Source organism: Carassius carassius, chromosome 33, assembly GCF_963082965.1.
Source record: "Carassius carassius chromosome 33, fCarCar2.1, whole genome shotgun sequence".
Taxonomy (NCBI): domain Eukaryota; kingdom Metazoa; phylum Chordata; class Actinopteri; order Cypriniformes; family Cyprinidae; genus Carassius; species Carassius carassius.
This window is the reverse complement of record NC_081787.1, coordinates 21,216,029-21,230,185: the sequence shown is the minus strand read 5'-3', so window position 1 is coordinate 21,230,185 and position 14,157 is coordinate 21,216,029. Positions and strand designations below refer to the sequence as shown.

Here is a 14,157-nt window from a genome sequence, read left to right as displayed (position 1 = left end):
CTTTCCAGTGTCATTAACTTTAATGCCAAACTTCAGGAATGCTGGAGAAAAGCTTTAACTTGACTCAATTAGTGTTCTTCAGTGGTGTGTGTAATTAACAGGCTTCAGACGGTTGAGTGTGTGTCATACAGAGACAAAAAATGAAAAGAAGAGCTCTGTGCATAAAGTATATGCACCCATTTATCTCTTTAAGCGAATGCACAATATGTCCTGCAGCTCTGCAGATATCCCTCAATACCACGACTTAGGTGCCCTTGAGCAAGGCACTGAACCCCCAACTGCTCCCCGGGTGTTCACAGTGTGTGTGTGTGTTCACTGTTCTGTGTGTGTGCACATCGGATGGGTTAAATGCAGAGCACGAATTCTGAGTATGGGTCACCATACTTGGCTGAATGTCACGTCACTTTTCACTTTCATCAGTCTGATATTGTCCACAGTCACTCAGTCAGTCAGTCACTGCAGATTTCTTTGTGAATGTGCTGACTCAAGCCAACCCAGATTCACACTGAGTAATTATAATCTACTACACACACTCCAATTTACCCAAACTCTCATCTAAATCCCACCACCGACACACACACACACACACACACAGACACACACACACACAAAAACACCAGGGAGAGAAATATCAGGGGCCTGTGCCCCTGAAGGGCCCTGGAATGACAGAATGGATGGTAATGATAGTTTGGTGTGAAGTAATGAGGCCAGGGCTTTTCACCAAAAGACACTTCCATTGTCTTTATGATTGAGGATTAACCCAGAGACTACTGTAAAACCATTTCTAGAAATATTAGTTAGTCTGGTTAGGAAGCAGTTTCTCTGAGTACAGGGGAACAAAGCGTGTTTATGACACTTCCCGAGAATACAGTACAAGTCACATGTACAATCATTGTTTAAAGTGATAAAAACACAAATAGCCAGCGGGAAATATTGAGTTGGTAAAATGAATTATTAAACAATTAACACTGCATAAACAATAGCTACTGCAGCTTCACAGTATGTTTAAAAGCTTGGGGTCATATTATGTATATGTATGAATTATATACGTATATATATATATATATATATATATATATATATATATATATATAATATTTAATGTTAGAAAATATTTTTATTCCATATAACTGTTGTTCTTTCTATTCACTATTCATCAAATAGTCCTGAAAAAAAGCAGTCAAACATTGATAATAATCATTAATGTTTCTTAAGCAGCAAATCAGCATATTAGAATGATTTCGGAAGGATCATGTGATACCAAAGATTGAAGTATTGAAAAGCTGAAAATTCAGCTTTGCAACACATGAATTAGATTTTAAAATGTATTACAACAGAAACAGTAATTTATGTAATAATGTTTCACAACGTTACTGTTTTTACTGCATTTTTAGTCAATAAATAAATAAATATATAAAATGCAGCCTTGGTGAGCAGAAGGGACATTGGTTTCTCTCTGTGAGCTGCTCAGAAAGGCTCTTGAGGAAAGAGACGCATCAATTTGTCTTGGTTTTATATTATAGGCCCGGCGTCTCTTTTTTATTGAGTCGCACCTGATTCTCTGCGTCTGTCATCACGGCTATGGTGCATCGGATGCGGATTAAGACAGATATCAGATTGATTTATATCTCCACTGGCGTTGGTGTCTTACGTAACTTCGGGAGAATATAATAACTGTCAGACAAACATCGATAGATGATTCGGGCTCAGCTAGGTGGAAGTCAGACTACCTACTGCTGGACTCATTTAGCTGCTGCTTTCATAATAAGTGTCATCCAGGACACAATAATGACATTTCAGATGATTTGAACCTAAGACTGTAGCTCAGATCTTTACATTTCAGCACCAACATTAAAACCCTGTCATCATTTACTCATCCAAATGACTGACTGACTTCAATGAAAAAATGCTCAAACCAGTGTTGTTATTGTTAATTTTGCAAGACTATTGGAAATCTTAATAAACAATAAAAGAAATACAGTTGGAATTAAATAGAATATAAATATTAGATGAAAAAATTAAATGAAGATTAAAAAAAATGGCAGCTAACTTAAATCAAGTTGAAGAACTAACATCATTAATACTAAAACACTAAAAATACTCAAAAAAAAGGAAAAAAAGCTGGAGAAATATAAATTAAATTAATGAAAATGACAAAAGTACATAAATTACTAAAACTAAAATTATAATCAAAACTGAACATCTAAAAGTAAAACCTATTCAAACTATTAATAAATTATATAATTAAATAATAATAATAACAATAAATAAGATAATTTTAAAAAATGACAACAAAATTATTATAAGTAAAATTTAAGATGAAAATATTGAACTGAAAATATGAGAATAAAAAGTTATTCAAAATATTACAAAATACTATTTGATATGACAAAATCAAAACAGAATAGCTAAACTTTAAATTAAAATTTAATCTTAATCGTTTTTAATAAATGCTATAATAGTATATAAATACTACTAAAGTAATGAAGATTACAAATATTGCCTTGTCAACTAACCAAAAATAAATAAATAAATAAATAAATAAAAAGATTGAATGTTTAAGTACTACTAAAATTACTAAAACTGAAAAAAGCCAAATAGAAATATATTTAGAAAAATTCATTCAAATGCTCATCATACAACTCATGGGTTTAATTAGAACTCTACATTTTGTGTAAAAGAAAGTAATATGTGTTTAGGGGAAAATAAATGAGTAAATGACGATGAGGATGAAGACATCATTATTTTAACAGCTAGGCTGTACCTGTGTGCTCTGAGGGTGAAGCCATATAAAAAATAAAAAGCTGAGGGGTGATCTTATAGAACAGCATGAGCACATTTGCTTCTTCTCATCACAACCTCGTCCTATCAACCCGAATAAAATATCAGTACATTTTCCAGACACAGACGCTCATGTATGTGAGATTTAATCATGGTTTAACATCGTACAAGAAAATAATCTCTTACATAATGCACACGACTTGTGATAAACCATATATGGACATAAAAGGCCATGCAGAAGTATAAAACAGTCATTTTATACAGACAGATCGATCACATGGGTGAGTTCAGCTTCAATCCAGCACTGATTCTGTTATCCAAACCACTTTGCATCCATTGAGGGGCTCGAACGGGTCATTTATAGGAGCTGCGGGCCTCTCGCAGTGAGCGGTCGTAAGGCATGGAGGCGAAGAAAGAGTTCCTCAGCTGACAGTTGATGAAGAACACGATGAGGAGGACCAGCAGGAAGAGCACCAGGCACATCACCACATACGTGGCCAGGTCTGGTTTGTCGGGCTCACCCTCCCGTAAGGCGCTCCCGCGACCCGTAGGCTTCAGGAGGGCCAGCACACTCACGGGCCCGTGAGACAGCGGCGCCTGCGTGTGTGTGTTGCTCATCAGGTCGAAGTCTCGTGCTGCCGCCGTGGAGTTCAGCAGCATCTGCCTTAGCATGATGAATCTAGACTGAAACAGAAAACAGAAAATTTATACGTTCGGTATAATTTGGTATACAGTACTTTGATATATTGCAGCGGTTCCATACTGGTTAGTCATAAGTTAACTTACTATTAACATTAAGTCAAGAGCAAGTGGGTACACTGGTCCACTCAAACAGGTACACACACGCAAATAAATAAACACAGTGTTAGTTAGTGTGTATCTGCTATTATATTTCATGCATGTGCATGTAATTTCGACTGGACCAATTCTGATCGTAGTGGTGGCCGCTGGACCAAAAAATGCCAGGGCTGATTTTTAGTCCCAGTCCAGTCCTGTCTGTGTCTGCACAGTCGACTTGCATAAAAATAAACCTACCAGGCGTTTAACTAAAATGAAAGCTTTGACAACAAACCCAGTTCTCCTCTACATATAACTACTGTATATAAATACAAGGTTGCGCGCATGAGTTCTGCAATTAATACAATGGAATTTTCTAAAACTATCTACACTCTCAGAATATAAACAATAAAAGTGTGAGAGTGTAAGGTGCGCGCTCTGTTGCGGGTTATTTAGGAGGTTTCAGGGTTTCGCTTACCGTCTGTGCGCCGCGGACAGCAGGACGAGGAGGACGCGGCGCGTCGTTGCGTTCGCATTCCACGAACTCCCCAAGACCACCAGACCTCCAGCTCACCTCAGACAAGAGCTATGGTCATCGGTACTACATCCACAGGTGACTCAATCAGTTTAACCATGTCCCACTGTGTGCTTTTCCATAGATTCATGCGCTAGCGGAGAGCGAAGACCTCGCCAATCACGCCGACGGATCCAAATGTCTCTAAATCAACGCGCAGTGAAGGTCAATAACAGTGCAAGACGAGTGTCAGTATCCTCGTACACACACAATCACTCCTTTCCAACAGGTTTCCATGCTTTGGACCTGCGCCCGTCTAATCAACATCCCGTCGCACGGTTATTTTCAGGGAAAGTGGCTCTCCACATGCGTATCCTTCATCCACGACCACTCGTCATTGGGGTCGATCGATCCGGTTCGGCTGGAGAGGAAGAATATTTACGAACAAATAAAAGAAACATAGAAACGAAAGATACACGAGCGATTCTCTGTGCGCAATGGAGACGGAGACGCGCGAATGTCTCGCACTCCTCAGACAGACTCTTCAGTTTGAGACAAAGTGCGTGGAAGAGTTTCAGGAGGATGCGGAATGTCTCAGAGAAGAGAGAGAGAGAGAGAGAGAGAGAGAGCGACATGCAGCCTATCAGATGAACCAGCCATTTAAAGGGACCGATTGAGCTGCTGATGTCATGAGTTTAGTTAAGGCCCTATAAATATATGAAAATATCTAACGATAATTATATTAGCGTCTAAACCAACACACAGGCCTACGTTCTGTTTATTATAAGTGCGCGCTCATCTGTCATCTGCTGCTAAATCCGCGAACTCTTTCAAATCGGTGCATTCTGAATGGCAGTCAATGTAAAAAAAAAACTTGTTTTAAAAACTGCAAATTTAACAGTATTTATCCTGTTACATTTATTACAGTTTTTCACCATATATGATATGACATCCTTCACTTTCTTCAATACTCCTACGATATCAATATGGCACCCTGTGCACAATGTGCAGTCTTTGGAATAATCAGTTCCTTTAATTAACCTAACCGACACATTGAGAGTTTTCTTAACAAGTTAGCACTGCTGTGTGATGTTACAAACCTCTCAATGAAGACATCAGCCTCTTGAAGGCATGCATTGTTTTTGTTCATACATTGAATAATGTTGAAGACTATTAAGCTCATTAATATGAATGTGTTTTTAAAGCCTGAGGACACGCCCTCCTTGTGTTAATCACTATTGAAGAACATCATATCACAGAGGTTAAACAGCACATCGCCACTGTCTTAAACTAGCATCACACACATGGGGTTGAACAGAGCAGTCAGGACAAAATCACATTGGTGTGTGACCCTATAAGTGAACAGACGGGCCACGTCCTGACCATAAAATGTCATTAAATGTTTATGCAGCAGTAATGAGCTGCTCACATCAAGGACAGTGATAAAGTTTTAATAACTGTTCGTCTGTGAGAATGGGAAGTACACACCACACCACAAGATAATAAATGTTGTTGGAATCACTTACATAATATGTTTTTCCCCCCAGCTAATGTTCATTAATAACATTAACAGAATCCACCTTTAAAGCAGGGATAAGCAACTTCGTTCCTTGAGGGCCTGTGTCCTGCAGAGTTTAGCTCAAACCCTAATCAAACACACCTGCCTGTAGCTTTCTAGTGATCTTGAAGACACTGATTAGCTTGTTCAGGTATGTTTGATTCTGGATCTAATTAAAGTGTCAGAAGAAAAATCTTCAGTGTGTGCTTATGATAAACAACGTTATTGTCTGTTGGTGTGGACACTGATATTATGGTTGTAGTTAGGTTATAGGCTACCTTTCTAGTTACTGTTCTTGGTGTACATGGTTTCATTCTACACATTAAACTATTTAAAATATAGCTTCTTCAATTTGATATTCACAGGACCAGCTCGGCAAAATGATTTTTTTTTTCAGCATTACTCTTATTCACCCTAATGTTGACAGAATGTAAATTATGACATAATTCTCATATTCTAACGAATTATTCATGTAACTAAGAGTCATCTTCATATCCAGACACAGTTTTGACTGCACATGATTTTTTAAATTACAATATGAAGATTAAAAACCATTCTTCATGTTACATGATAGGTTATTAAGATCAGGATTTTTTATATATATAGATTTTTTTATTCTGAACTCTTTAAAACACCACTACACTAGAGAATAAAAAGAACTACACTTTAAACGCTGACCCTGAAATTTGCATAAAACTAAAGTCCTTTGAGAGCCTGTGTGTAGAAGACAAAAGCTTTCTCAATCTGGCTCAATCTGAATAGAACTATAATATGCCTCTCCACTATATTATTGTGTCATCATTAGTTTTGTATGGTAATCTGAAACTGATTTAGAATCACACAAATGTGAAAATAAAGCAAACCTAGAGCGATTAGCATTTATAAAGCGCATTGTAAGCAAACCTCACAATTAAAGTATATCTGGAGTTTGTTTTAAAGCATCACATCTATGCAAAATTCTTGTAAACCACTTCTAGACACCTGAAATGAACACAAAACACCCTTAAACATTGTTCCCTCTATTTTTTCTTTCTTTCTGAGCAAAACTTTTCTCTATTGGGTGGACATTTCAGCCACTAGAGCAAAAACATTCTTTACACCAGACCTGTACAGCGCACACACAAAAACTGTGTAACTTTTAACTTAAATGTGCTATTTCTAGTTGATTTGACCCTTGATGTAAATGATGCACATTTTAGGTTACCTGAGAAAACATTATTTTTATTTTATTTATTTTATTTTTTTACAGTGCTGTTACTTACCAAAAAAAAAAATGTATATACGTATATATATACATATATATATATATATATAATTTTTTTATTATTATACCTTTATTTAACCAGGAGGTCCCATTGAGATTCAGAATCTCTTTTGCAAGAGAGACCTGGCCAAGGTAGCAGCCAAATTACAATAAATGCATACATAACAAACACAAACTTACATTTTCACGATAAAAGAAGTACAAAATATATAAAAAAATATATAAAACACAATGAGACTCTTAAGAAAAACAAGAACATGTCTCCATCACAACAGTCTTTACAGTAGTTTTAAATTCATTTATGGACATAAGGGTTTCTAACTTTAGCTCTTTTTGTAGATTATTCCACCCCCAAGGTGCTAAATAAGAAAAGGCAGTTTTTCCCAATTCGGTTGTAACTCGTGGCACATTAAAAAGCAACCACTTTGAGGAGCGTAGCTGATAGGTACCAGAGCAAACAGAGGTTACAGAGGTACAGTGGAAATTTGCCAAGTATAGCTTTATAAATAAAGATATACCAGTGCTGTTGTCTACGGATTTTAAGAGATGTCCAACTAAATCATAAAGAATGCAGTGATGGGTAAGGGACTTTGTATTTGTTATGAATCGTAGTGATACATGGTAATCTGAATCAACATGACGCAGGATGGAAAATGCAGCATGCATGTACAATATATCTTCATAATCAATTACAGGCAGAAAAGTAGCTTCCACAAGTTTCTTCCTAGCACTAAAAGTAAAGCAAGATTTGTTTCTGAAATAGAAGCCGAGCTTGACTTTAAGTTTTTTAACTATCCATCCATCCATCCATCTTCTTCCGCTTATCCGGAGCCGGGTCGCGGGGGCAGCAGTCTAAGCAGAGAACCCCAGACTTCCCTCTCCCTAGACACTTCCTCCAGCTCTTCTGGGGGGACACCGAGGCGTTCCCAGGCCAGCCGGGAGACATAGTCTCTCCAGCGTGTCCTAGGTCTTCCCCGGGGTCTCCTCCCAGTGGGACGCGCCCGGAACACCTTCCCGGGAAGGCGTCCAGGAGGCATCCGGAACAGATGCCCGAGCCACCTCAGCTGACCCCTCTCGATGTGGAGGAGCAGCGGCTCTACTCTGAGCTCCTCCCGGGTGACTGAGCTTCTCACCCTATCTCTAAGGGATCGCCCAGCCACCCTGCGGAGAAAGCTCATTTCGGCCGCCTGTATCCGGGATCTTGTCCTTTCGGTCATGACCCAAAGCTCATGACCATAGGTGAGAGTAGGAACGTGGATTGACCGGTAAATCGAGAGCTTCGCCTTGCGGCTCAGCTCTTTCTTCACCACGACAGACCGGTACATCGACCGCATTACTGCAGAAGCTGCACCGATCCGTCTGTCAATCTCCCGTTCCATCCTTCCCTCACTCGTGAACAAGACCCCAAGATACTTAAACTCCTCCACTTGAGGCAGGAACTCTCCATCAACCTGAAGTGGGCAAGCCACCCTTTTCCGACTGAGGACCATGGCCTCGGATTTGGAGGTGCTGATTCTCATCCCAGCTGCTTCACACTCGGCTGCAAACCGTCCCAGTGCATGCTGAAGGTCCTGGCTTGATGAGGCCAACACGACAACATCATCCGCAAAGAGCAGAGACGAAATCGTGTCGTCACCAAACCTGACCCCCTCCGGCCCCTGGCTGCGCCTAGAAATTCTGTCCATAAAAATCATGAACAGAACCGGCGACAAAGGGCAGCCCTGCCAGAGTCCAACACGCACCGGGAACAAGTCTGACTTACTGCTGGCAATACGAACCAAGCTCCTGCTCCGGTCGTACAGGGACCGGATAGCCCTTAGCAAAGGGCCCCGGACCCCATACTCCGGGAGCACCCTCCACAGGCCGCCGCGAGGGACACAGTCGAATGCCTTCTCCAAATCCACAAAGCACATGTGGACTGGTTGGGCAAACTCCCATGAACCCTCCAGCACCCTGTAGAGGGTATAGAGCTGGTCCAGTGTTCCACGGCCTGGACGAAAACCACACTGTTCCTCCTGAATCCGAGGTTCTACTATCGGCCGGATTCTCCTCTCCAGTACCCTGGCATAGACTTTCCCAGGGAGGCTGAGAAGTGTGATCCCCCTGTAGTTGGAACACACCCTCCGGTCCCCCTTCTTAAAAAGAGGGACCACCACCCCGGTCTGCCATCCCAGAGGCACCGTCCCCGACTGCCACGCGATGCTGCAGAGGCGTGTCAGCCAAGACAGCCCCACAACATCCAGAGACTTGAGGTACTCAGGGCGGATCTCATCCACCCCCGGTGCCTTGCCACCGAGGAGTTTCTTGACTACCTCGGTGACTTCAGCTTGGGTGATGGACGAGTCCACATCTGAGCCCTCAGCCTCTGCTTCCTCAATGGAAGACATGACAGCGTGATTGAGGAGATCCTCGAAGTATTCCTTCCACCGTCCAACGACATCCCCAGTTGAGGTCAACAGCTCCCCACCTTTACTGTAAACAGCGTTGGTAGGGCACTGCTTCCCTCTCCTGAGGCGCCGGACGGTTTGCCAGAATCTCTTCGAGGCTGACCGATAGTCCTTCTCCATGGCCTCACCGAACTCCTCCCAGGCCCGAGTTTTTGCCTCCACAACCATCCGGGCTGTAGTCCGCTTGGCCTGCCGGTACCTGTCAGCTGCCTCAGGAGTCCCACAAGCCAACCAGGCCCGATAGGACTCCTTCTTCAGCTTGACGGCATCCCTTACTTCCGGTGTCCACCACCGGGTTCGGGGATTGCCACCTCGACAGGCACCGGAAACCTTACGGCCACAGCTCCGAGCGGCCGCTTCGACAATGGAGGTGGAGAACATGGTCCACTCGGACTCAATATCTCCAGCCTCCCTCGGGATCCGGTCGAAGCTCTGCCGGAGGTGGGAGTTGAAGATCTCTCTGACAGGAGACTCGGCCAAACGTTCCCAGCAGACCCTCACAGTACGTTAGGGTCTGCCGAGTCTGTCCAGCTTCCTCCCCCGCCATCGGATCCAACTCACCACCGGGTGGTGATCGGTTGACAGCTCCGCCCCTCTCTTCACCCGAGTGTCCAAGACATACGGCCGGAGGTCGGATGAAACGACCACAAAGTCGATCATCGACCTACGGCCTAGGGTGTCCTGGTGCCACGTGTACTGATGGACACCCTTATGCTTGAACATGGTGTTCGTTATGGACAAGCTGTAACTAGCACAGAAGTCCAATAACTGAACACCGCTCGGGTTCAGATCAGGGGGGCCGTTCCTCCCAATCACGCCCCTCCAGGTGTCACTGTCGTTGCCCACGTGGGCGTTGAAGTCCCCCAGTAAAACGACGGAGTCCCCAGTCGGAGCACTTTCCAGCACCCCTCCCAGAGACTCCAAGAAGGCCGGGTACTCTGCACTGCCGTTCGGCCCGTAGGCACAAACGACAGTGAGAGACCTATCCCCGACCCGAAGGCGCAGGGAAGTGACCCTCTCGTTCACCGGGGTAAACTCCAACACATGGCAGCTGAGCTGGGGGGCTATAAGCAAACCCACACCAGCCCGCCGCCTCTCACCATGGGCAACTCCAGAGTGGTGAAGAGTCCATCCTCTCTCGAGGAGTGTGGTTCCAGAGCCCAAGCTGTGCGTAGAGGTGAGCCCGACTATCGCTAGTCGGAACCTCTCAACCTCACGCACAATCTCGGGCTCCTTCCCCGCCAGTGAGGTGACGTTCCACGTCCCTAGAGCTAGTTTCCGTGTCCAGGGATCGGCTGTCGAGGCCCCCGCCTTCGACTGCCGCCCGATTGTCTAAGCAACGGCCCCTTACGGTCCCTCCTGTAGGTGGTGAGCCCACGGGAAGGCGGCCCCACGTCGCTCCTTCGGACTGAGCCCGGCCGGACCCCGTGGGGAGAGGCCCGGCCACCAGGCGCTCGCATACGAGCCCCAACCCCGGGCCTGGCTCCAGGGTGGGGCCCCGGCTGCGCCATACAGGGCGACGTCACGGTCCTTAGATTTAGTCTTCTCATAAGGGGGTTCTGAACCGCTCTTAGTCTGACCCGTCGCCTAGGACCTGTTTGCCTTGGGAGACCCTACCAGGGGCATGTAGCCCCGGACAACATAGCTCCTAGGGTCATTCGGGTACTCAAACCCCTCCACCACGTTAAGGTGGCAGTTCAAGGAGGGGGTTTTTTAACTAAAGCAGTAATATGTTCATTGAAGGATAGCTTATCATCTATCCATATCCCCAAGTACTTGTATGAAGACACTCTCTCAATTGATTTCCCATCTAATGACAAAATGCCAAAAATTGTCAAGTAGCTGTGCTCGAGCTTTTGAAAGACCATAAACTTTGTTTTCTGTGTATTTAAAACCAATTTTAGACTCAATAATGTGTATTGCAATGCCTCAAATGCAGTCTGAAGTTCCTGCACTGCTACTGAAATGGTGGAAGCCTGGGTGTAAACCACTGTGTCATCAGCATATAAATGTAATTTGGCTTGAACATCTCTATCCAAATCATTTATAAAAATTGAAAACAGAATGGGTCCTAAGATTAATCCTTGAGGGACACCTTTAGTTATCTCAAGAAAATCAGATTTATAATCTTCAGGATAAACACACTGAATACGATCTACCAAATAATTCTGGAACCATGCAACAGACTTCTCACTTAAACCAACGGAACGTAGTTTGGTCAATAACAATCCATGATCAATCAATATATATATTAAGGCTGTTCCCTAATAGTCGACTAACCTTTAGTCAAACTCACTATAACAACAAAACCTTGTGCTTTTGTAAAATAATGAAAACAAACAGGATGCGCTTTCTGCCGTCTCGGCCTCTGTGAACTTGAGCGTGAAACTTACAGACATGAAAAATATATCTATAGAGAGTTAAATGTCTACTTTCAAATTAAACAATTCAAATCTGTAAAAACAAATATTCTCAGATTATGTAACCCGTATGAAACTTGCATGCAGGCACATCTCTACTGATGAGGAGATGATGAGTCAGTTTCGCCAAATTAATCTCTTAAACCGAAAAACCCAGAAAACACTAGTTTATCAATAGATTATTAAAATGTAAATTCAGATTAGCCTTACTGTTTTTTTTCCTGACACATTCATCATCATTAATTCTGCCGATGTGCTGTGGCAAGCTTTATGCATGCGCTCGAGCACTTATTAGGTTATGTAGGCAATTAAAGTGAAAGTCATGACATTTGCTAAGTATGGTAACCCATAACCAGAATTGGTGCTCTGCATTTAACCCATCCAAGTGCACACACACACAGCAGTGAGTAGGGAACACCCACCCACACACACACACACACACACACACACGCACCCACCCAGAGAAGTGGATAGCTATTTGCTTCAACGCCCAGGGAGCAATTGGGGGTTCAGTGTCTTGCACAAGGGCACTTCTGCCATGGGTATTGAGGGTGGAAGAGAGCACTGTTCATTTACTACCCCCAACCTACAACTCCTGCTGGCATTGAGACTCAAACCTGCAACTATCGGGTTACAAGTCCAACTCTCTAACCATTACGCCACAGCTGCCCTTAAAAGTCTCATTAGCATGTTTTAATGCGAATGTCTAATGCTTAAAATGAACGACTACTAGTTGACCAGAAAAATCTTTAGTCAAGGGCAGCCCTTATATATATATATATATATATGCCGCAAGTGCACATGAAGTGTTCAATTTGGGACAGGGCCTGATTTGGCACACATTCTCTCTTTCTATGAAACCTGTAAAATTCATTAATCGGTTCTAACTCAATAGCAACATCAACTATATAGTGGTTTGCCCGAGCATTGCAATTATTTTGCATTTATTAGAATTCAATCAAATGGCTCTCCCAACTCATTTTTGCATCTGTCTTGTGCGTGGTGTAGTAGGCCTATTACTTCTGCGCAGCTACGCACATGCATAGCTTTGAGGAAACATTGCCCTTAAAAGGTTCTCAACAGGCCACACGCCTTGTGGTTCTAACCGCTTCCATTATTTACCTTTAAAAAAAGTGGAAACATTCGGGTAAAAGCTGCAATGCATCTGTCACACCTTCAGCCCGAAAACATGCCAGTCTGCATTAGATGACCAGGTTAATGATCTCTAGGAAAACTTTGTCACCTTGTGTAAGCATCTTACACATGAACACTTAGCAGAAAGTGCAAAAATATCCATGCCACAGTTCAGCATAAATATCCTCCAGTGGTATTTGCATCCGCTGGAAGGGAAAAACGTAGCTGTAATTGCGGCAGGCTAAGGAGATTATAATTACTTTGCAACTGACACTTTTCCTCTAAAGGGCCCGTTTGCCACCGGTAAAACTTCCTGCCTCCCCCACCAAAACACTGACACATTTTTTTGTTCTTGCACTGTCCAAATCAATCTACCTCTAATTCATTCGCTGACAAACTAAGTCGCTCGCCTTTATCAAATTCCACCTGGAGGGCCGTTATGATTGTAGAGATAGAGTGGACATGTACGGGAAGCAAGTGAGGAAGAGAAAATAAATGTAAGGGAGCATTTTTAGACTACCAAACAACAACTCTTTGTTCACCCTTATTAATATCTGGCCTGGCAATAGAATGTTGCACATAAATGGTAAGAAAAAAACACTATTCCAAAATCAGAATGACTCTTTATTACAAGAGGCGATGTGCAATCTTCCTCCTACGATCCTGCTGATGACAGGAGCGCGTTCTTGGCAGGGGACACATGGGGTAATGCGAGATAAGCCTTCCCGCCACGGGCCTGCTGACACATTGGATGGCAGCCACAAGAGCCTCGCTAACGAAGATCTGCGATTCATCATGTCAAGCTCTGGGTCTTTTTGAGGTTGTGTGAACTTAGCATCCCACTGCCGTTTGTGACTGGGTCACCGCATGAGGTTAGGAGCACAGTGTGAGTTTCGCAAAAATCGCTTGTGACAGAAATGCACAGGAGGTGAAACGAGAAGCGCATGGAAACAAATATTCATGTAGAGGTGCGCCATGGAATTAGTTAAACTCCTAAAATAGATCACGTCATGCAGATTAAATTTATTGCATTTAACAGACATACTTAGAGCGGCTTATGAAAAGTTCTTTAGCATCAACTGATGGCTAGCAGACAATCTGCAGGCTCATATGGAGGTAGGAAGGCAACGAGCCACATCTGAACACATAATATACATGTGCATGACGTCACCATTTCACAAAATCATGGTTTTGTAGTTTTACATGGAGTAGACAAAGGTATTGTTTTCCAAAACATGCACTTTGCAACCATAAAATGTTAT

The 14,157-nt window shown here is 42.9% G+C and overlaps 1 protein-coding gene across 1 annotated transcript; it reads right to left on the bottom strand.

The window, feature by feature from the left end:
• Window positions 1–2,893: 2,893 nt before the first annotated feature.
• On the bottom strand, window positions 2,894–4,631 carry LOC132114313 (small integral membrane protein 32-like). The gene is made up of 2 exons (XM_059522422.1): window positions 4,037–4,631; window positions 2,894–3,465 (listed from the first exon to the last, which is right to left on the bottom strand). The coding sequence occupies exon 2, from the start codon at window positions 3,451–3,453 to the stop codon at window positions 3,136–3,138; it is 318 nt and encodes a 105-aa protein (XP_059378405.1). The 5' UTR covers window positions 3,454–3,465; window positions 4,037–4,631; the 3' UTR covers window positions 2,894–3,135.
• Window positions 4,632–14,157: the final 9,526 nt, after the last annotated feature.